The 25102-nt window shown below is 41.5% G+C and overlaps 1 protein-coding gene across 1 annotated transcript in view; it reads right to left on the reverse strand.

The window, feature by feature from the left end:
- WDR7 (WD repeat domain 7) overlaps positions 1 to 25102 on the reverse strand; it is a 148437-nt gene that overhangs the window by 63194 nt on the left and 60141 nt on the right. Inside the window, exon 21 of the mRNA XM_059833252.1 lies at positions 6930 to 7151. Within this exon, the coding sequence (XP_059689235.1) occupies positions 6930 to 7151 (222 nt within the window). The remainder of the gene's footprint in view (positions 1 to 6929; positions 7152 to 25102) is intronic.

Raw genomic sequence — 25102 nt, forward strand, 5'->3', positions numbered from 1 at the left:
GAAAGGCTGCTGTTCAGGTGCTCAGCTGATTTATTGCTTCTGTAAGCGATGATCCCGAGCGCTCGCTCGTCTGTATTAATTGCTGCTGCTAGCTCAGCCTATCAGCTCTGCAGTAGGCGCATACAATTAGCAGGGAGCGCCCTCCTCCTTGCCCGGAGTAGCGATTTAAATATTTTCACAATACAGAACGAATGGATCGAAAGACATTAGAAAAGGTTACAAGGTAGTTGATGGAGTAAAAAAAATAAATCCTGTGTTCACCAAGAGTCTCAAGTTTACCCCATGTTAAATTCTGTTTTCAGATTAACTGCATTTGGGATACTATACAAGAATCTGTAATGCTGAAACCCCCAATTTAACGAAACATGTGATATACCTGACTTCACACCCCAACTAATTTTGTGCTTGCTTACATTTTGTGTGCCTACATAGGTGTAAAAATGGATTGCAAAGCCACAGTGCGCCTTGAAAGGCAGACCTCTAACACACAAACATAACTCCAGTAGCAATAGAAATATTGTGAAAATATATTGATTAGAAAAGGCATTCATAAGGCTGCAGTGACGAGACCTTTAGAAGATACTACTGAGTGGTGAAACCTGAATATCAGGCAGTAAATAGCACAAAAAAGCAAAAATCTAAAATTGAGGAAAATAACAAGATGTGCAATATCTCATCCACTTCACATGGCAACAGTCCCATACTAGAACTAGAGACCTGACCTATGATCCTGATCGCACGCTGCTCGTCCTCTCCCACCCTCCTCCGCTTCCAGCCCCGCTCACCCCCGCCGGGTTTGCCAGCACTGCCCTTACCCTCGGGTTTGACAGATTTCCCTGGGAGCGGACAGAAAGGGACAAGGTGGACACGCACTTAATGCAAAAGCTACTTCCTTAACGGCAAATCCCTGCTTCAGCCATGGGCGTGCTAAATTTCCAATGTTACTGAAATTGTATTTCCTTTGAAAAAGAAATATTTTCTTCATCCTAACCTAATGACTTCATTGTTTTGGCTGAGGGTGTCCAGAGGCATGGCTGAACACTCTAAAGGTAACTGCTCAGAGATGTAACATTTTACAAACATGGCTCTAATGGAAAAAGTGGCTTAACACCAGGCAGTACAACCCCACACAATTATGCAGACACATGTATTTCTAGTTCTGTCCAGAAATTTCACTTGCTTCCCCTCCTGCCAACAGGCAAGAAGGTCAGCTCCTATGAATTTGGGACATCATAGTCAAAAAGTGAAAAACAGCATCATGAGTCTGCATTAGGAACCTAACCGCTGCCTAGCTTATTAATCCAGAACCCAGCAGAACTGCAGTGACTGCCATGGTTTATGTAACGTGGAAACCCTAAAACTGGCCGTGGAAGGAGGTACATACATGTAGCCTGCAAAACCAACATAAATAACTCAATGCCGTGAACATGCTGTCGCATATGACACTGACTGAGTTAAAGGGCAAAACACTTACCATTAATAACTGCATTGACGGCAGATGCTTTGAAAAATATACTGCATTAACAACAGAATCAAGTATTTTCATATTCAGGACAGAACAGTCATTCAGATTTATCAGCCCATTAACTTTATAAACACAGCATTAGCTGCAGTTTAAGTGTGATGTGGTGCATCTGTAATGAGAAATTCTTTGGGTGGCATTTTATAATTAAATATCTCATGAACTATTTGTAAGGTCAACAGAGATTAATGCAGGATGTCAGGCAAGGTCACTGTGAGGATTTCTAGAGAATTCCACCCTCTCAAAAAGGGTCACAATTATTATTATTTTCTGAAATACAGTACATCACAACACGCACAATTTATATAGCAAAAACTCTGCATGCATTAACAGCGTAAATGAAGAAGTAATTCATTTTGATAACTTATTTTGAAATAGAAAATATTGTGGCTTTAGGCTACGTGCAATTTCTCTCATTACTTTGGGTAACTCACAGCACACAGTTTCAGTATACAATAACAAAATATGATGATTAAAAAGGTATCACACCTTAAACGGAAGGGGAGGAGAGGCATCATCAGAAACAGTTTCTGGAAACACTGTCACACAGGTGGCCAGCAGAAAGCTGCAGCAGGCCCTAGCTCTCCCCCACCCCAGCATCCCCCAGTAGCGAGTGGGGGGAAGGAAGCTGTGCTCCTTCCGGGAGCAGTTACAGGGCAGCCGCCCAGCACCAGGCTCCCGTCGGCAGGTACCGCATGCTGCAGCGCCAGCAAGTCAAATACGCAACTTGAAATGGAGGAAACCCAGTAACTGCTTCATCTAAGCGTTGCTGCTTCACACTGTCACTTACATCCTTCAGCCAGCTTTCACAAGACCAGACTACACCTTACCAACTCTTCAGCTGTTCTGAAGGGCCAAAAATATTTTCTCTGTCACTGGAAGTCATCGAAATAACTGTATGCATTTTACTATGGTGTCTGAAAGTTATAATAGGACACATATCAAAGAGAAAAAATATAAGTCTGAGCGTGTACTAGGAATTTTGCTTTTTCTCATTCAAAGAACTGAATTTCTGAACAACTGTTCAGTTTTCAAAGTACTTACTTCTCCAGTATTACGTATGTGGAGCAAAGATGAGAATGGCCTTTCAAGAAGTACCAAGTTTCCTTACCAAGTCAGGAAAAAAACAACCTGAGAACGGCATTTCCTGGCAAGTGATGTCTCCATTTTCAGTGAGTCTTTGCCTATCATGTCCCCCTTTGGGGGCACCTTGCTGTGGTACGAGCCCTGCACAGCTGTGCTGGGGACCACGCTCACATGAGACCAGCGCAGACCTCCAACAGCAAATGTCAGCCTGGGGCATCACACTGATGCCCTTCTACTTCACAGCTATCCAGAAAACCCGCTCTAGGTGAGATGTGGCACAGATGGGCACGGTAGAAATGCCTCAAAACAAAGCTGTTCCCAATACCATACCTGCTGTCGGAGGTACTGGTATGTCAGGACTTGGACATGGCCAAGGTTGTGAGCTAATTAACCTGAGAGGAAGAAGAGTTCATCTTGCAGAAATTTCCAAAGACTTCCCCAATTTTCCCTACCTCAAAGAGTATAGCTTAAGAATGCTTCAGGCCTACCAAACAGAAATCTAAAAGACATGTAATGCTTCTAAAACACTTGAGCAAATCATTATCCCCAATGCTCATTAGTGTTCTCTGCTGCCTCACCCCCCTCCCTCAGGTAGTTACTCCTGCCACCGAGGAAAGCCTGAACTTCCCCCCTCTCAGGACTCCCAAGCTCCTCCACACATACAAACATGCCCAGATCTGAAGAAGTGAACACTGTTGTTATGACCAAATTTTCCAATTCAACTTCCTCTATTTGAGCAAAATATCTGAGAAAATAGTAACCTCTCACCTCTGCGGAAATACGACATCGTACCGTGGATTCAGGGCAAGTCACTCCAGCAAGGCAACAATACTGCCTTTCAGCAAACTCTTGTATTAAGGGCTGTATGTAAAATGCGATGAAGATGATCAAGTTTACTGCTAATGCCATCATCAACCAAAAGTATAACCCAGTATCTCCTGTATTTTTTTCCCCTCCAACTAGTCTTTATTTCTGATCTTCCTCCGGCTCTTGATCCATTTCAGATATTACTTTATGGCCTTGATCTAAATTTTCATCATTTAACATGTCAAGCTTCATCTACATTAAAGACTGAATTTCAAGCTATCAGTCAGCCAGAGAGTTGTGCGGTGTTTCTGAGATTATGATTAATAGGTGTTCAAAGCTGGAGTTTATAACTGGCTCTGCTAAGCCTAATGTAACAAAAATGCAAACAGATAAACAAAAACACTGGAGGAAAGAACTTGTGAGGATAAAAGATGGGTCCAAGTGTCTCAGCCATGCTTCTGACAAAGTGACACCACCAACTACTGGCTCACATCAGACCTGTACAAACTGTGAGAATGGCAGAGACAAGGCACTCTTGATTGAAATGATCTGTCTTTTTTTCCATGGAAGATTAGGCAACATTAGGCTCAATAGCCTTTTGGAAGTGAAGCATAAATGAAGCTGACTTCACTTGGGGAGCGTGCCACTGGAAGACTGGAGAAGACAAAGCTGATTTCTGCTTCACCACAGCTTCCAAACATTGTAGAGAGCACGCTGCACTGCTTAGAGTCTAGTAACGATGTCAGCACCCTCTTACTTTAGGAAACTCTAAAAGACAAACAAAGTTTGTTTTGACCCTGTTCCCAAATATGAGTCTGGAAAGATAAGAAGTCTGACTCAGCCTTGCACTGTAACAGAAAAGTGAGGAAGAACCTGTTCTGTCCACCTGAAGACAGACAATCCCTTGTGCTGGCTGATCCAGAGACACCAGAAAGTCTTCTCCATCCTTTCATTTCCTGACACTGTTCGAAGAGACAAATAGCTTTGAAACTGAAACTGGGCAATAATGCAGAACACACGAGAAAACAAATAAAGACACAAAATACCCCCCAATAACCCCAGTTTAAAAAAAACCACAAGTATTTAAAAGCAGAGTTCCGTATATGTGCAAGAAGCTATAAAAGAAGAGGAAGAAGAGAACTGCTAGACTCTTTATTTCAGTTTGCAAAGGACTGACAGAATAGCCCCTTGCAAATCGAAAGGGTTTACTAAAGCAGTGGATCTACAAATCAGTTGTATGAAGATGGCAGTTGAAAAAAATGACAGACCTTTCCCTAGGTTGCTCAGAACTACAGCTTGGTTTGTGAAGTGCTGCACAGCCAGCCCTACATTTCCACACTGTCACAACCAGGACTGCACATTTCTCAGATGCGAGCACTATGGTGCGCTTGTGCTCTCTCAACCAGCCTTTCCTTTGCCTTTCAAAAATCAGTGGAAGCAGCGCCATGCTTCATGGAAGATGAATTTCAACCATCTACTGCATGGAAGATGGAGGTTGTGCCTACACTGCTGACTTAAGCAGTGCTTCACGTGTTCTTGAGCTTCTGAACACGATCTACAACTTAGCTGAAACGGCTGCTAGCTCGGGGCTGTTGCATGCCAGCTAACACCCTCCCGCACAACTCCTGGGCACAGCTCAGGGCTGTGTGGGCAATGGACCATTCCCGGTGGGCAGGCTGCACACCACCACCTTTTCTGGAGGCTAAGGGAATTTATCAGCAGGGGTGCAAACCAACCCATGCCAACAGGCCTCAACAGAAGGGAATGGTCTACAGTATGTTTAATCTGTTAGTACAGCAATAAAGCTATGTTTACCTGTTATTGTTCTGGTATTACATTACCATGTAACTAAAAAGGCAGCACTTTCCCTGCACTTCATTAAAACAAAAATATAAAATCTATCATCATTATGAAACTCATGATCTGCATACTTTTTATAGAAAAATGAGTTGGAGCAAAAAATGACTAGGAAAAAAAAAAGAGCGAGTTTTGCACCTTTTCTGACCAGAAGTCTTCGCAGCCTGATACAGACGCTGGGAGCGAGACTACTCTCCAGTACACGCAAGCAGAAACATCAGAAATGAAACCAATACAGAGCAGGTCCTCAATCATGCTGTGGCAGACAAGGCCTTCAAGACTTCTTGCGCTAATGGACAGAATACTGCTTTGTGAGAGGATCAGCGCTCCTCCAAATCATTTTCGGGTTTGATGCACTGAACAGTGCACTATGGAAGGAAGCATGTACAGCTCGTGGAACCAGGGCTCCAGACGGAACAACAGTCCCCCTCTTTTATCATTACTACCAGTCCTCCCCCCGTAATAGCTTTGAGCTGAGACAATATGCTGGTTTTCAATTGTTTGGGTTTTTTCACTCTTCCTTCAAAGGCATTTGGGCATCAGGTGAAGACTGAACTAGTGCAGGAGGAGAAATCCACTGCTGAGGAATTATTTTATAGCTAACCAGATAGTGGATGTTTTTTCAGGCAATACTGGCAATGAGTCTGTAGCGCTTCAGAGAGATCTTACAGAGATGACAAAGGGGACTTTTGCCAGACTCCACATAAAACGAACAAATGCCAGCATGCTCAGGAACCTGGCCAAAATAATTGTATGAACAAAGGGCGCTGTAGTTGCATTTGCTTCTATTAGATTTTGCAATATTAACATTGAGTAGTCGATGTATAGATGTGTCACCACCTTAGATAAGATCACATTTACTGTCCATGCTACAGATAACTACATCAACACTGCAGTACCAATTTTGACATAGGACCAGGATGTAACCCTTTACATAGCACACCTTGAATTCCACCATTTTCTATTAAATGCATGTCTTTGATTTTTACATCAGACATCTTGCATGCTTCCCCGTGCCCTCATTTCTCCTCATCACCAAATATGTTTTTCTATAGTCTAATGATGCACATCCCAAAATGTACGTGTGTGAAGTAAGCAACCTTGCCACTGCTCAGTTAGAGGGGAAATGACTCCACCAAGAACAAGACCTACCCAGTGCTGAAAATGAGGATTTGTCAATGGAAGAGGCAGGGGAGCACTGACGGTCTCCTCCCTCTCTCTCTACTAGCCTGAGGAATGTTTTCAGGATAAAAAAAAAGAACGAATTACATAAATGCAGACGCAAATGCTTGCATTTAAGACTAACCGGAGGACAATAAAAGATGTCAGAATTTCAGCCGCAGTGCTGGCCGATGCCAGAAAGCACCGCACTGGTTTTCCCCCATGGTCAGTGCCTCCTTCCCTCCCAGCAGCACCACTGCAAAGCCCACACAGGTCACCAGCTCCACTGCTCCAATCCGCTCGCTCTATCAGCCGACCTCTTGGCAACCTTTTATTGTTGCTTATTGTACGTTCAAAATTTCTCATCTTTATCTTTTCCAGTAAAAGGATATTTTAAATGAACTGGTTTGTACTGAAATGTAAATAACACCCCTTCCTGCCCACCCCCCTGCCCCAAACACCAGAGCAAGGGAAAAGAGTATCCTGGGTTACTCACAGGTATGCCTTGCCAAGGAATAATTTGATCCACCACTAGTCAAACCAAATCCCTCAGGAATTTGACTGGAACTACGTGGTCGAGTGAGAAGTTTTGGAGGTTCGATTTCAGCTCCAAATTCTGCCCCGATCACTCCCAGCAGGACGATGGCCGTGGCTTGCTTCCGTCTCTCTTCATAAGATGTAGATATCTTTTTCATTTGTGGGAGACCAGACAGACAACCTAAAATGAAAAGTAAAAAATTATGAGAAAAATCAAAAGCAGGGATTGTTCTTTAATATTCCAGACAACATCGTGTTTCCCAGAGAAAATAAGAGGTTTTCGTTTAACTCAAATCGCGTCTTCAGGACTGTTACTGCCCTTACCAGGATTTTTGGCTGCTGGAGATGATTCCATTTTACTTCTCAAAACCTGCAGCGCATGATAGAAGTCTAAATACCACCTATTGCAATAGCTATCTTCAACGACACCCACCCTTCAAAAACTGTCAAGATCCCACAGAAAAAAAAAAAGAGCCATCAGAAAACTATCTAATCTCATAATTTTATTTGTTCAGTTGATAAAAGATCTGGGGAATTCTGTGTTTGTTTGCTTTTTGCGAAAGGTGATTTTTGGTTTACTTCTTGGTAATTTTAAAGTTGCGTAACAAGTTGTGATTTTTATTTATTTTTTTCCTAAAGATGATGGATTTTTAGGAGAACTTATTTGTATAATATAAAAGCATCTTTTTGCTTTAGGATCCATCATCACATTCAGATTCTTACTAAATTTTAGCTAACAGTATATGCCATTAAACCAAACTAGTATTTTTGTACACTAAATGTTACATATATTATTTTAACAAACATTCTTAAAAACAGTGAAAAAACCTCACTGTATTATGAATTTTAAATAAAACTGAAATTTACATCATTAGTCTAATGTAGCCCAGGGATGTTTAATTTCACTAAGCAGATGAAGGTTTGTTGTTTTGTTTTTTTTTGGAATAAAGAAACAAAATCTTAGAACAAATTGACTGGAATGAAAATACCATATTCGTTTACTCTGACAAGTACAGTTCACTTTTACCTATAATACTAATTCAGAACATACTAGGAAATGCCCCACCATATATTCTACAAAAATAATGAAGACTTAATCCTTCTTACAGCACGCTGCTGTTAAACCTTTGCCGAGAAGTCGGAAGGCACCACCTGGCACTGAATGAGACTTATCGGGCTTGCGGATTAATGAAGGGTGAATTAGCGAGTCGCACTGTACATCTCTCTCTGCTAATGACATTCACATGGCTCGATAGGAAACAAAATGTTACCTACCAGAAAGCTAACCAAATTTTAGAACCTGTGTTAGAAGACCGTCCTTGTCCAGGCAACCACGCTGTGGCTGTGACAGCGATGTGCCAGCCAAAAGGGCAAGAAAAACAATGGAAAGCTTAACAATGGTAGGGAAGGAAAAAAAAAAGAAAGAAAAAAATCAATAGCAACTGCCTTCAGAGGAAGAAGGATGAAAATGGGCTGTAACAGACAAAGCAAAAAAATGTAACAGTTTTAATTGTTTAGCAATTGCTTATCCCACTCCCGCCATCTGCAGACACCAGTTTCTCATTAACGTTTGCATACGGTCCCCCTGCACGCTGCACCTTACTGCAGCCTCTCTCCCCAGCACCTGGGGAGCGCAAGAGCCGCATGCGGGTGCACGGCAGCACCTCCACGGCCGTGCACACCATGCCCCAGCACACCCCGTTTCCTGGGGGTGTCCCCCGCCGAAGGGCATCGCTGCGAATGACTGATGGCGGCTCCCTCCCTGCTCCCTGCGGCCGCCTCTAGCCCAGGTGCTCAGACAGAGCCCGGTGTGACATCTCAGATCAAGATGAATTGGCACAAACTCCTGATCCAAGATTGTTTTATACCATTTAATTTAGTTTCTTCCCCTGCTTGGATGAGCACAGCTCTGGTTATGGATTTCTATTCTAATGCGCTGCAGCAGGCTCGGGGAGCAGGCAGCGGAGCAGATGCTGGAGCAGGGGACCGCGGGATGCTGATCAATAGGCGAGGCGCTGACCCCGGCCGCGCCGCCCGCGCCGGCCACGGCTCCCAGGCGAGGAAGAAAGGAAGAGCGAACACATGTGCTGCTTCCAGTAGGAAATTAAACCGCGGGGCACTCGGTGCTGCGCCCTCCCCCCGCCCGCCATTCATTTGATTACAGCAATATGAAGTTAACCCTTCATTAGATCCCGAAGGACGGATTTCAGAGCATCCTTCAAATTATAGGCCTGCTTCAACAGTACTTTCGCATTTCAACTTTAAACAGCAAATACCAAACTAGCGGGCATCCGCAAGCTCCGTCTCAACCAACGCCTCCGCCGTCCCAGGGGCAGAGAGGAGCGCTGTCGCTGCCCAGCACGCGACGACACGTTTCATCTGCAATTAATACAGGATCCAGCAGGAAAACTCCCGGGCCTGCAGCGGCACGGGGCTGTGCGCTCGGCGCAGACTTGCGGCTCAGCTAATTCCTATCGCTGACCCCGCGACTCCAGCACCCAGATGTTGAGGAAATAACTCTTTGTTAACCAAACAATAAATTCCAACCAGAACAGGTTGGGAAATATTCTTAGAGTGTTTCACTGGCAATCTGGCATATGATAGCCTTTACCCTGCTCACTGCTGCAGCAGAGGATTTTCTACCTCAAAAAAAACAAACCCAAGAAACGAAAAAAAAAAACTAAACAAAAAACCACCACCAAACCAAAAAACCCCAAACCCAACAAAATCCCCACCTCCCACCAGCAACATCCCTCCCCAAAACCTCCAGATGAGAGGGGCAAAAATCCTGAAATATTTTTGCCTTTACTTTTTTTTTTTTAATTACTAGTGGAAACACACAATTAATTGTAATGATTTCCTACAAATAAACTGACAGCCATTTGGGAGATTTTAAAATGAAATAATGTCTATAAAAGTAGTCCTTTCTACAGTTTCATTTGTCTCATGAAAATTTGGTATTTTCTCACAGCGACGTGCCTCCGTTTAATCATGCTAAAGGGTGACACAGAGATCCATTTTCTTGACAGGACGGTTGATCACCCTATCACAGTAAGAAAATTAATAACCTCAAATAGCTCTATGTGGAAAACAGAAGCTACACTGGTGAAAGGACAGAAACGTTCTACATTTTAGTTGTAGAAATAACACACTTCCAGATCCACTCACCAACAGAGAAACCCATCGCATCTGTGCATTTACCCAGCTGGGTTTTCTTTAGACAAAATGACCATATGAAATATTTCAAAATATCTCAGCTTTTGAGAGTTAAACATCCACAACCGCTTAGTGGAGACAGCTTTACAGATAGCACGAAGCGTATTTATGAAGTGTTTAAAATATAGGTAAAATATTTCAGAAGTTCAAATTGTTTAAAAGGCTGTGAGTTATTGATTACTTCATTTAAAAAGCAGTCAGAGAGTGCAGCCATGAGGTCAGGATAAATTTAACAGTTTGAAGCACTTTACTAAATAACTCTAAAGATCATGTTAATTGGCTTTGCACAGTTCCTGGCTAAAATTAATTTTATCCTAGCTTACAATAAAAGGATTAAAAGACAAATTAAGTTCTCCAGGTTTAACTGGAATAGGAATCAATGGATTTGAATTAAGGCTGAAGGCGGTTTTATGAGAGATGGACTGCTACCAGGTACTTTATATCTGCTATTAGGCACATACTGCTGGTACTCTCATACTGTATTAGGTATTAAAGCCTCACAGAAGTAGGTGCCAGACCCATTTATTACTATCAAACATACTGTCTGAATCTGTGGGGCTGCTGCGGTGGTCTGAGCACAGAAGAGTGGCCTCCAGCAGCCCCAGTCAGCCAAAACCGTGCCCAGCCCTGCTCCAAAGGGCTACCATAACCGAGAGCCACCCAGCCCCAGCGTGGTGAACGACAGCCCAACACAATTAACGTCCAGTTGTAATTTTTGGGTTGTAATTATGTCCAATAATTTAAATGTAAAGATAATCACTGAGATCTAGTCACAACATTTAATGTGCATAATATTCTTTAAAGTGAAAAAACCTAGGAAAGATGTTGCAGCAGCCCCGTTTCCATACGCTCCAACAGCCGAGAGAGAATCCTCATCTGAGCTCAAATACAGCACAGATGCACAGTGCCAGGTACGCCACAGCGAGAGTCTGTGGGCTTTCAGTGCGGTAAGCCCGTTAAAATATATAGTATTTTGAAAATACAGAATATATTTGAAATGAATAAAATAATTTGCTGAAGACAACAAATATACTTTGTATCAAATTTGGTAGAAAACTCAGACCTTGCATCCCAATCTGGTATTTTAAGGATACAAAGAAAACCGACAGCCAAAGCCCTCTGGATTTTTGCCACAGCATGTATTTCCCAGCACTGAATGCACCATCAGGATTACCTATCTAGAGATGAAAGCTTGCAAACTGAACTTCATGAAAAGCATCGACACTTTTCCCTCCTGCCTGCCAGGTCTCTCTGAATTTCTTTGGTCAAATTTTGTGTTTATTTATGAAGGGGAGAGATTTGTAACTGGGTGGGTTGGGACAAGGATTTCTATTCACCCTGCCTTTTCCTCTCTCTCTAAGACCTGAAAGAAATGTACGGTTAGTTAAATTCAGAAAATCCTCGCAGTCCTTCCATCAGATGCCAGGGAGAAGCAAACACACACCAAAATGTGGTAGAGACAGAACTTACTGGCAACAACCACTGAAACGGTTCACATTCGCAACTGTAACCGTTCCTCTGTACTAGATGGGATATCACAAAACAACGCACAAGAGCTACGGGGGGGAAATACAATTTTGCTTACATTCATCTTGGCTGTCAATAGTTTAAAATACTTCATGTCAACTGTACTATTTTCTTACAGCAAATAAATTTACATAATGCTCTGCTTGTGACTAGAGAGGAATAGCAAAAACCTTTAAGAAAACTGTACACTATACGTGCCTGTGAGAGATACTTATCCTTACCTTTAATTGTTCAAGATTTTTAAACAAGTCAAAGCCATGCTATGGGCTTGCCTACATTTCTAGTTTTTAAGATTACATACAGAAGAATAATTACAGTAATTTCAGCACCTTCTGAAAGCTTACAAAGCCAGAGAGTTCACAATAAATCAGAACTGAGAAACATTATAAAGAAAGCAATAACAGAAGGCAACCACGAGGAAAGTGTGGAAAGACAGGGAACAATCTATTTTATCTAACCTTACAAAAACCGCGGTTACTCGTTACTAACCGCACGTTATTAAAAGTATTTTGATTGCTTGTAAGTGCAACCATTCCTATATACACAGCTCCCTCCACTGGCACAGCAGAGAAGGGGCCTCCGTGAGCCCAGCCCGGAGAACAGCGAGGGATGCTCTGGGTCAGGACGAGCAGCAGCCCCTGCGCGATGTGGAACGGGGGGTCTGGCCCACCTCACCGGATCCAGCTCCTTACAGCTTACCCTCAATACACCACTAAAAAAATATTAGGTGACTCCATACAGTCTCTTCTCATCTCAACAGTCTGGCTTATTTTGGAACAATCACCTTGTTTCTTAAGAAAAAGCAGCAGCAGCAACAAAAACCAAACCAAAGAACCACCACACCTGAAAACCCCCAAAAAAGACAGCATGGATTTTGGATGAGGGTCTTTTGCATACAAGTGATCTTTGCTAAATACACTTCTGGTAATTCAAGTTACATTTTCTTAAACATTATTTGTTCCTACTATCAGAGTGTAGATCCAATACACATGAGAAAATCTGGTCCAATACAAGGGAAAATAAATCCGCGTCTAAGGCTACCTTTGCTTTGATTCTCTCCCGCTGTGCCTCTACTCGGGAGCTGAAGTTCCTGCCTGGAAGTGCCAACGCCAATGGGAAGTTCGGGAACTTCTCCTCGGGGAGCCCTGCCAGCCCATCTCCAGGACAGTGAATTCTCACAATGTATTTCCCTTATTTCCTCAGTCACTAGATGCACTCAGAATGCTTGTACTAAAGCTAGTGCTAAATACCACGGAAAGACCTCTTCCCATAAAGTAATTTATAAAGAAAAATTGTGAAAGGACATACACCCAGGTGAAGTACATCACCATGTGTTGCCAAGTGCATGCCAAAGCTAAAGCTTCCTTCGTCACGATTTGACTTACGCACCCATTCCCCTACCACCTACAAGAAAAAGGCAAATATATAAAGCTTTTTCTTTGGAGCAACTTATTTCTATTTCCAGCCTTCTGTTCATTGATAGTGAAAAAATATCTGCAAATATGGAAAATTCACACATTCCTCAAGTTGTGACACTTACCTCCTATAAATCAGAGGAAGTCCACTGTCTTCAATATATTTATGAGATTTACATGAGTGCAGACAAAAGCACATGTATTTTGTGAAAGTGATTTTTTTTTCCCCCTCCCACATTAAAAAAAATATCTCCCAACTTGACTGCCACCATGACAGTCAATATATGTCAGTTGAGTACAACACAGAAATCTGGCAATACAGTGGTTAAAGAGACTATCTGTGATTGCAACTCTGAAACCTCATATTTATCTTCTGTGGTTATTAAGCATTTTTTACCATTTTCATTTTTGCTGTTTCCATAGTACTTCACATTGGGCTGTTCCAGGAAGCACATGTGGGAGGGAGAATCAAACACAGATTTCAAACAGTAAGACATAACACATTTTGTAATCAATCTTTTTACTATTGCTATAACTGAGACGAGAACTATAAAAGATTAAAAACAAACTACACTGCAGCATTATCCATGTAGAGTTGAAATGCATGCTGTTTGGATAAAATTTACTCAAGGAAAAAAGTACAGGTGTTTTAGTGTCATAACAACTACTATTTTTTTTTAAATCTCTTGCTATGTTCTATGAAGATATCTGCTAAAAAACTATTAGAACACGGAAGGGAGCCACATAAGAAAAACCCAATACATTTCATGAAAGTTTCCTGCACATTTCTTATTATTCTCACTAATAAGGTACACACGTTTTAAAAAGAGGTCTGTATGTGTTTAGATAGTGAAAGAAGACATGATAACACCACTTGAAAATAAATTTAGGTAAGGATGAGCAAAAGAACGGCTCTGGAATAAAAACAAAAGCTGTTTTTTGGGGGCTTTGTTCTGTTTTGTTTTTCCTCCCCCAAAGGCCTCCTCCCTATTGGCATGCTGAGCTGATTTATTTGATAATGCCTGGCTTGCTATTTTCTCTTCGTGTCTGCAGCAAAGTATTTGCAATGATGGAGCTCTGTTACTACTGTAAAAACCGGAAATGTTTAAACCTTATTTTTCTAATATTTCATAGGACATCTTACAACAGCCAAGTTTAATAACTAAGTATCAGTAAGTCACACAGCTTTGTATTGTTACAGGCAGGACATTTTCTGGTTTGCTTTTTGACAATATATTCCCCGTGTGATGCCAGTAATATGGTTTCATGCAGGTAGCCAGCTGCAGCAACTTCAAGAGAGAGAATTATAAAACCTCTCACAGTGAATAATAGTATTTATTAGGTAAGTACAGAATATTATTTTTAGAAAAGGCTGTTGCAGCCACCAAAAGATTTACAAAAATTGGGAAAAACTTCATCTTCGTTAAATCTTTCATTTAAGACCCTATCTCAGATCAAAGGGTCTGACCCCACCAACGACCTCAGGTCAGACACCCGGGGAGGTCAGGGCCCACGTGTAAATCGCCATAGCTTATCCACATGGTGCACTACGAAACACGCGCTACTGAAAAAAGGCAATGTATTTGTTAATTAAAAGTGGTAGTTTTCAGGATAATGAACCCCGTCAGGAATCTGTTAGCCTCCAATCAAAGCACTACATAGTAGCTACCGGCAGCCTTAAGGGTTAAGACACTGATTTTCTTCTGCATAGGTGGTGCTATTTTAAGCCAATAGTGTGTTTAAATCCACACCAATGAAATCAATACAGCACTGCTCTACTCAAGGTGAGACCAAATAAACCTGTCGGAAGCTCTGAGAAATAGGCTTTGCAGTACACACCGAGTGCTAAGTGCCTTTCAGTCCAGAGATCCGTCATCAAATAATCATTAGCCATCATTCATTCTTCCTAAAAAGCCTGAACTTGTTCGGTATCCACTAGGCATTAGTACAGCCCCCCCGTGCTCATTAGCGCTTCGGGAGGGTCACGCCGCTCTTAAACGTGCTACCTTGGTCCAGCACACCTGGAACCAACCGCTCCACTGCAAACACAGTGCCCACACCGCCAAGCCTATCTCATGCACCAAGCATGCCCTAAAAATTTTGCAGCTGAGCGTTTAAGTTACTTGACCTTATCTTCCAATAAGCTGAAAAACAGGCGTGTAGCACGGCTCCACTCGTGCTTCCCTATGCACTTCGGATCTACCAAAACCCCTCTGTACCTTGGGCAAAGCCAAATAGCACTGCCGAAATCCCAGGCTGCATCACGCATTCAGATTAAAGCTAGGGATAGATCACACGTATTACTTACTTTCATATAATTATAGATTCTTATCTGGCCTCACCGCAACTTTTTTTGCAGTAGGAAATACTGACTTGAGTACCAATTATTACTTTACAACGAGGCTACATGAAACTAGCAGCAAACTGGTTTCATCTATGTAACTGCAAATACTGAGGTTGCTGTTGTCAGTCACGGTCTGTCAGTAACGCGCTAATACAAACCCAAGGGACTTTTAATAGTTACTGAATACCTGAAGCAAGGAAAGCAATAATAAATTTCATTTTTGGAATATACAGGCAAAGAGGTTAACCTGTTTTCTCTTAGCAATAAACACTCCTTTTTTCACCAATGCTTTGTGAACTCCGTGCTGAAAACATCTGTTCGCTTTCAAAAAGCGAGCGAACAAATTAGCTCTTCTCTTCACTATGCAGGTGTTTTCACCAACAAGCTCAACTAAGCAACTGTCATCTTCAACTAATTTAATTCTGTTGTAAGCCGTATAGCCCAAAGTATTTAATAACTTGAGAATTAATTTTACCACAGTGACATTTGATTGTTTCATACCACATCCGAAAACCACAGCCGTCAGTTATGTAAGTATTAATTGTCCCCTAACCTTGCTGTTTCAATTTTTAGATGCAGTTTTGTACTGTAATTTCCAGAAACCTGTATTTCTCCTTCATTACTGTCTACATAAATGAGTCGTAACTAAAAGCATTTTAAATGCTCACCATACCTTTCCAAAATTTTGATTATAATTGCTTTAATGCCACTTCTCATAAGGGAAGTTTTGATGCATTAACTCCGTGCTTTAAAAACAGCAAGTCACACTGAATAAAACGTGCCCAGTATTTCCCCATCTGAACAGCAGAGAATCCATTTTGTCTTTGACTATTTCCCTGCTCTCAGCCCTGTGAGGAAGCAGCATCCTCACCCATTTTGTGTTCCCAGAGCTGCAGCGCAGTGAAATATTCTGTCATAAAAGGAACGGCACAGCAGAAGAGAAAATTCCAGTAAACTGTAGCAGATTAGAATAGTGCCTGCAAAAAGTACTTACTCTACATAGAAAAGCACATTTTCTACATCATCCCAGCAGCCTTACGAAAATTACAGTGGTGTCTGTCGTACAGCTTTCTAAATCTATGACAACTCTGAGCATTTAAATAACTACCATTAAATTATACACAATTTGTAATTCCATTACAGAAACCAAGTATTACAGAACAGTGAAAGACCACATTATTAACATTTGTATTAGAAGTAACTAATTCGCACATAACTAAAGCCAGATAACTGTAAACAGAAGATATATCTTTTTCAACAGCATTTAATAAGCAGTTAACAAGAGACAAGTAAAGAAATTTATTGTTGAGTTTCAGATCTCTCTAGACATAGGCAAGACTTCAATAAAACCAGCACAGGTCTGGACTTCACATTTCTGAAGTATGATTATTATTTTCTTGAAAGGAACGTTAAGAGTAAAACTATTTTACTTTATAGTCATTTTGAAACCAAATGGCAACTTTTCTGATGCTTTATGAAAAGCTCTTGTTCCTACTGGAAATCAATAGGAAGGCAGAAGAAATCAGATAGCTATGATTTGCCAAGAAATCAATAAGAAAGAGCAATACCAGAACCCACGTTCTTTAACTTTACATATTAAAGTTCGACTTGCATGTGAACAGAACTTCAAGAAATTTACAGGAGAAAACACATGAGGTGCCATCACATTTTTCTGACTTATCATATCATGCTTGACAATCTAAGGTATTTTGCTTTTAAGACCCTTCTGATTTAGACAGATTAAAATACATTCCCACTGCTTAAAGACATTATTTAATTTGAAACGATTTAATACATCCTTAAGAACATGCTGTAACACAAAAAATCACCACCAAATATTTTTTTGCGGGCACCTCCTACGATGCTTCACATCAGCCATCGCTGGGAGGGGCGGGGGGAACCTACCGCTGCAACAGAACCAAACCTGCACCTAGGGAACTGCGGCGGAAGAACAACACGTAGCCTTGGGCAGCACCCCACAACAAACCAAGTTTTCTATATAGAAATATTCAGGGGAAAAGGAAAGCTTTACACAGCATAACAAAGGGGATTTAGACTGAGGTGAGGGTTACAGTTCATCAGGAATTTTCCCCCCCAACTTAACCCACAAAGAAACGCATCGGGAGGTACTTTCAGCACTGTTCCAGAGCCTTCCCATACAGATTCTGAACCCCGGGTATGTCCTGTTACAACAGTATGGGTACACAAACACATTTCAGATCTCCCCCTCCACCTACGGATGGAAAGGAATTCCACTGATACCATGAAACACATTTTAATATTTATTTGTTGCTTGTTTAGCAATATAGAGTCTTTAGACTAATATTCTTTAATGGCCACACAAATTTTATTCGAAGTATGGTAGACTTGACCTTTCATCGGTGGGACCGTTTTAATCCAATAGTGAACCCAACAAGACGCAATTCTCATTTTCTGATTCACTATCACCTAATACAGATCGGAACTGCACAAACAAGCATCTCCGAGAGGCAGGTGCAGGTTTGCGCAGGAGCAAGAGGCAACAGCAAGGAGGGAGGAAGCCCCAGGGCAGTGCCAGAACCGCGCTGGCCCTGCAGAAGCCGAACGCCCTCCACCATGGCCGGGGAGCCCCCGTGCAAGGGAGCCCCAGGGCCGAGCCGGTGCGATGCATGACCCTGGGCAGCAGCTCCCACCCCGCAACAGGGCAACGTCGCAGGCTGGCACAGGCAGGGAGGGACCTGGCGCTGCCTTTCAGCACGTGCAACTTATACAGGGCTTTGTCGAGGGCTCCAGCGCTGAATACAGAACACACTCTATTTGGCTTTCAGTCAATTAAGCTTTAAGCTGTCAGCAAACAAGACTTTTAAGTTAATTTTGAATCACCACAAATCAAGTTGAAGGTTGTGAAAGGGCACGCTCACATGCCGGCATGAAAAAAGGCACTTTAATTGCCTCTGAATAGCTATTATATGCTGCGATTGGCCTATTGAATCTTAGATGATCTATTTATTTATCAAAGTGCAAAGACTGGTAAAAGAATGAAATGTATGAACTTTAATCATCTTCTCTCTCGCATAAGTAGGTCAAATTAAAGTTTTTGCATATAAAATGTACTATTGAAATGATCATCTTTTAACACAGTTCAATATGTTTGCATTATATTTTATTCTTTAATAGTTACAGCTGTCCAATCTACAGCTGAAATGTGAAAACAAGTAATTTCCAATACAATAAGGTATTGGGTTTTTTGTTGGTTTTTTTTCGTTTTGTTTTGTTTTTTAAACTTCCATCAGGTTTTTCATATACTATGTAGATAACTGATGGTTTGAACCTGCTAGCTTGAAAACCTGACTGTCCAGAAGAAGGTACAGAAAAATGCTATAAAATGCTGTAAAACCAGCTGCTGTTAAAACGTATTACAAAAAACTGCTATGAATTTCATACCAGACCTCTGCCTTCATGAAAAATACTTTTGTTTAGAATAAAATGACATCAGACAGCACCAACAGGAATGGGTCTTCAGAACTTAAAAGTTGTTTGCATCAATCTACCTAGAAAAACCACAACACAAACTAAGGAAATACCATTTTTAAAAGTGTCTCAATAGAACTAATTAATTTTAAGAATAACATCCTCTAACTTTGCTGTGACTAATCCTATGCTTAAAATACACAGTTAACCATGGAAAGCTGGTTTCTTAAGACAATGTGGCTAACTACAAGAAGATGCTTTCAAATGCGACTAGTCCAACCAGCTGCAATTCTTCACTCGCTAAATGATGCAAGATTTTGACTAGGTATTCTCCCTCCTTTCAAATCCCACTAGTGGAGCAAGACAGCCTGGGGGAATTCACATCACATGCTTTAGGTACCTGAAGGACAACTCTGGACCCTGATTTCCTTGAGTTACGGGAAGGAGATAGGGAGGGAAACTCAGAACACCAAAGTCAGGAGCCTAAAGGTGCAGACTGGTACCCACTGTTTATTCTTCTAAATGTCAGCCTGGTACCTTGTACAGCTTTTGTTTTTCTTTGTTCCTGTCACCCTGAGGAAAGATTCACAATCCAAAGTTTTGAAAAAAAGCTCCCTTATCCATTTAACACTGACCTCAGTCAAAACCCTCCATGTTTTATGTTTTTCCTATCATTAGGTCCTGCAAAACTTGCATGAAGAAGCATGGTTTGCATATAAAAACTGAAGAATTATTCATAGCTAAAAAACACCTTCAAAAAAGTTATTGAGAAGTAGTGAAAAAGATCTGTCAATGATGGAAAAAAGCAACCAAAACTAAGTGTGTGAAAAGTTTACTCTTCCAGCACTGGAAGAGACCACATGTGAGGAAATGATGTGGTTATGACTACATCTCTCATTTCATGTCTGCATTTAACCAAGCTGTGGCATATCATGAGGAAAGCCCAGCTGGAGCCGAGGAGAAAGAGGCCACTGCTACAGCGACTGCTCAGGCTCTGTGGGGCTGGAGAAGGGGAGAGGAGAGGCTGGCCACAGGCTGCGGTGCAGAGAGCAGAGGAAGAAAACCCCAGAAGAATCCTACAAGCATTCTGCCAGTCTCACACTGTTATGACTACCTCCTGCCTGCGTTAAGCAGCGCAGCTCATTCCACGGCATGAAAAGAGATGGGCCAGGAGGATTTTCTGGAGAGCGAAGCAGAGGTTCCACAGAGCACTTTGATTCATGCAAGAAAGATGGATGTTTAGGGCAGACGAGATGCAACAGCTACTCACTGCGTCCAGGTGACCACACAAGACTTTCCTTGGGCAGGAAGGTGAAGGATGGGGTTTTTTTATGGTGAATATTTATGATCTCATCCTGGCATACTACACAGACTGGTACAGACCACAGTCCTGCTATGGCAAACCACTACCCGGTCAACAATTTCTGCTCAACAGGTTATTGTGCTACTGGGTGCCCGGAGCAAGTTCTGGGATTTCAACACAGAGAAATATTTTCTTCTTTTTTATGTCCAACATAGACTAACTTAGTGCTGAGACAACACCTGATAGTTTTTGAGAAGCAAAATAGGTCAGAGGAGTTGATAAGGCATTAAAGTCACAAGAGCAGTACACAGAGCAAATGTATTTTAAACCGATAAAGTGGGGACCTCTGAAAAAGATTGCCCCAAGAAATGTAGTCTACATATTGTCACGGTTACAGAAAGTGTTTGGATGACACATGAAAGGCTTATGTACCCAGGGGCGAGGAGACCACTGGATCTGTGCAGACCTTATCTCTTACTTCACGAATCAAAGCAGACCCTAAGGCATGAGCAGTTTAACTCTGAGTTAAGAGATGTTCTGTACCCACACAGGTAAACTCTGGCCACGTTTGGTTCTTTTAATAAGCTATATGTAATTATAAATGAAACTGTAGCTTGACATTTTAAACCTTATTAAATATCTATGTCATTTTTCACCAGTGAGACCAAAAATGTAAACTAAAAAAGCGCAGAGGTTTCAGGTCTTTGCTTTACATCACTACTTCATTGCCTTAGGAATTAGTATAACCTCAGGGCAATAGCATTTAGATATCTAAGTAATAAACACAACAATAATGGTTATTACTGCTGTTGATGCAGTAAATTCATATTCTGCAACGAACTTACTGGATTACAGAGAGAAAACAGCTCACTTGTTGCATAAAATAGACAGTAATAGTGACAGCGATCTCAAACTACAGATGTCCAGTAAACTTAAGCAAGAAAACCTTCCCAAATTTCAGAAGCTGCTTCCAAGACTAAAGGAAATCTTAAAGAAGTTGTATGTTTTATTTAACAACATATTGGTCATCGAGTAAATGATTCATGTAGTACCAACCAGCACAAGCTTCTGGAAAGCAATCTCCACGTGGAAATTGCTAGACTCCAGTAGTTCTTACGGTGACATTTGTAAGAACAGTCTTCCACATGGAAATGGTTAACTCGCGCAAGTAAATACTGCTAAAAGCCATGGATACTACGCGTATTAACAGCAGAACAGCTTCTTGAAGTGTTTTGTCCATGATTAAAGCTAACATCCCAAGACACTTATGCCTTGCCGGCATTGTTATATTTAGCACGTGCAGTCAGGCTTAAACTTACTGAGACAGATTAAGGGAAATAAGAGAGATGTTTGCAACTGTTTGTCACCACACACCTTTCTGAAATGCCGGATGTTAGAAGGAGCTGTACCGATGCTGTCATACGTCCCAAGCCCAGCACGGGAGTGGCGTTACCTGCATTAGCTGTCTTACCAAAGGCCTCAGAGCTGCTGCACTCCTGGCTAGGGCTGCGGCACACCCACATTGCAAGGGACTTGCCTGCCCGCTGCCTCCTCAGGGTACCACGCGAGGAGTAAAACTACTCTGTTGAACACTAAAACGCAAAAACTTGCTGTGCCCTCTGAAGGAATTTAAATGTAAGACAAATACGAGAATATAGACTTCTTTCTTCTTTAGGCAGAACAACTGCTATAAAGAAGTTGGCTAAGTACTGTACCAAAGCTGGTGGCCTTGCCATGTCCCAAACACATCGTGCAGCAACAACAGAAAACAGAAACTGTTTATACACTCGTGTGCCTCAACCATCAAAGAAAAAAAGTTATACAGAGATTTACGCATATTCCTGCCACACACTTGAACATCATTACACTATTATTAGAACTAAAAAAAGAAAATACAGAAAGTATAAGACTTATGAAGCTTTTGGTTGCAATGCTAGACAAAAATGAAACATAACAGAATAAAAAGAAAAGAAGAAATGAAGACTCAAGAACACTAGAAAAACCGCATTTTAATACATTGCTTTTATAACCTCTGCGTCTTCAAAACTCCACTTCTACACCTGAAGAAATTATTCTAAATAATTTTCTTTTGACTGTAATGATCTTTCGAAAGTCTTCGAGTTAGGGAAAACATCACGCTGAAGCATTTCTGCCTAATGTCACTGAGGGAAGATGAGCAGCCAGAAGAATACAATTCAGGTATAAATGTTTTTCTAAGACAAAGAGAACTAACTTTTCCCAAGTTAATATGATTTTTCAGAGTAACTGCAGCACAAAGGAAGACTGCACAGCATTGGAAGAAGACATCTGCCACCAAAACAACAAAAGACTTCAGACAAGAGTCCCAGATCGATTTGCACAAAGTACTGACGTATAATGCACACAATGATGTCGACTTCCCACTTTCACACACAAAATAAGATGGGGTAAGGACTGATACTGCTCAGATACACTGTGGAAAGCTTAGTGTTAAGCTGTATACCATAAGTACAGATATGAGAAAGTATCCAAAACTAAATGAAAAAAGATACCTTTTCAAAAAGCAAGCATTTGTAGATGAATGCATGTTAAAGACTGCTTCTCATGCTACAGCAGAGAGAGCAATACTCAACACAGTCTTTCTTCAAACCACACTGTCTCCAAGTGTAGCTTTCATGCAGTATACTGATTTCATTGAAATATGTGATAGATGAGGTAAATATTTTGAAAATTTGAACAGTTACTTGCTCCTGTGATGTAAGTTGCAGCCTCTAAATTAGTATATCACAGTGTAAATAAATAGGTACAGAGAGAACACTAAACTTAATTAACACACTGAAACATCCACCCTCTAGACACAGTAGCTCTGCCAAGTCTTTACCCTCAGTGGATTCACTGCCCTCGTGGGAGGTAGGAAGAGGCTGCCAGCGAGCAGCTCCAATTGTTAGTCCTCAGCTGCCCAAAACCTGCCGCACACGGGTAACTGACCCAAAGTTCCGCACGGCCTTTCCGAAGCAGCTCCCCGAGAGAACGCCTTCCAGCTGCAGACAAGCAGCTGCTGAACACCGTGAAGGTGGCACACGTGTCCAGGTGTCCAAGTTTTTCTGTTTTCAGCTCCGGAGCACACAAGGTTCCCACAGAGGATAAAGATATTTAACGATTCAAGTTAGAGCTTAAAACCTATGCATGTTGCCTTTTGTTAAGTAAGCAATTTTGAAAATTTTATTCAAGTTTGCTAGCTTTTTCAGCCAAGGCACTTTGAATTTATTATTACATTTTAAAATATACGGTCATTTTAGAACCAATATAAATGTTGTAACTAAACACAAGCTGGCAGCCAGGTTTGCAGCCGGCTCTGGGGCAGCCCTTGCCCGGCTCCTCCTGCAGCTGCCAGGCCTGGCTGAGGACGAACCCTGCCGCCGGCTGCCGCAGCGCTCGGCATGGCCCACAGCTCGCAGCTCTGCGACTGCTCCACTCCATTAATTAGAAACCACCCCACCAGTCCCCAAACAAACCAGTTTTCTTGAATTAGTACCGCCTTAACGGATACACATAGCACTCCCCCAATGCTGACAGATGCCATTCAGACAGATGTCAAGCCCATAACCCCCGCACAGATCTCTTAATGGCATTCACTGGGCGACATCTGCTTGACTGGCAGATGCCCATATCTTTTCAAATACATGCAGCTTTGTTGAAAAATCCCATGTTTTTACATGAATTATGCTTCCTTTTAAAAAGAAAAAGGAACAGAATTTTACCCATAATTTCATGCTTCCTTGTAGACAGCTAATTACAAATTGTAGGAATGAAGATTCTCAATTAACTTGGTATACAATTATCTATTAGACACCTTACTCAAGGTGCTTCAGAATTCTGTTAGTACACATGAAAATGCCATTAAAAATTAACTTTTACATGTTAAATAACCTGTGTCTGTGAATTCACATTCAATTTTTAATTATAACAGAAAAGACCAACTGACAGAGATGAGTCAGTGTGTATTTTCTCTATTTTCATAATTAGCATCTGAAAGGGATGAAGTTTGCTTTAGATGATAAAACGTCACTTTTCTGGCGTTTTACACAATAGTCAGTCCATGATATGGTAGATGGTCTTCCAATGAGTGATTAAATACAAATTAAAAGCTTCTTTGATCTCTCTGTGGTGGGCTTTGGAGATACAAAAATGTATGTGACAGGGTTTGTGGAAGGTGCTCAGGTTCAGGCTAACCTACTTAAAAGAAACCCAGCAGGAACTCTGTCCAGAGAATGACTCTTTTGGCACCCTCATTGTGCTGAACAGTGGGTCACTGGCTTGTTCGCTGGGGATGGCAGATGGTTTCATTTGTTGTGTACCTCCACTCCACCCCAAATTTCCAGTGGAAGTCTGGCTGGTAATGGGAGGGACGCAATGGGCAACGGCACCTGTCGCTCCCGCTTCAAAGAAGTCCAGCTCCAGCAGCAAGAAAGAGAATGAAGAGAAACCACTAAAGTAGTCCAGAAGCTCAATATATCATTAAAAATTTAACAAAAGAAAAAAGCATAGTATATGACTTAACAGATGAATGTCCACAGCTTTCAGTTTGCAGTTTGTCAAAATATTTTCTTCTGTTACAGTGTAAGCCTTTGAGTAAAAAATTGTAATAACACACAGAGAAAAATAATACAATCACCTCGAAACTTATTTAAAATTGCTTCAAATAGTTAGATGGTACCAAAATCAGAAAGTCTAGACAGCGAGGATAAAAGAAGCGCTCAAAATACGAGCAAATGCTGGTAGTTAAAGGTGTCTGCAAATGCATTCCATGTACTGCTGCACTTCAACAGCAGTGATGGTGCGGTAAGGTACAAGACGAATCACAAGAAACACAATCCCTGCCCTTACACTGTTGAATC

This window comes from Gavia stellata, chromosome Z, assembly GCF_030936135.1.
Source record: "Gavia stellata isolate bGavSte3 chromosome Z, bGavSte3.hap2, whole genome shotgun sequence".
Classification (NCBI taxonomy): domain Eukaryota; kingdom Metazoa; phylum Chordata; class Aves; order Gaviiformes; family Gaviidae; genus Gavia; species Gavia stellata.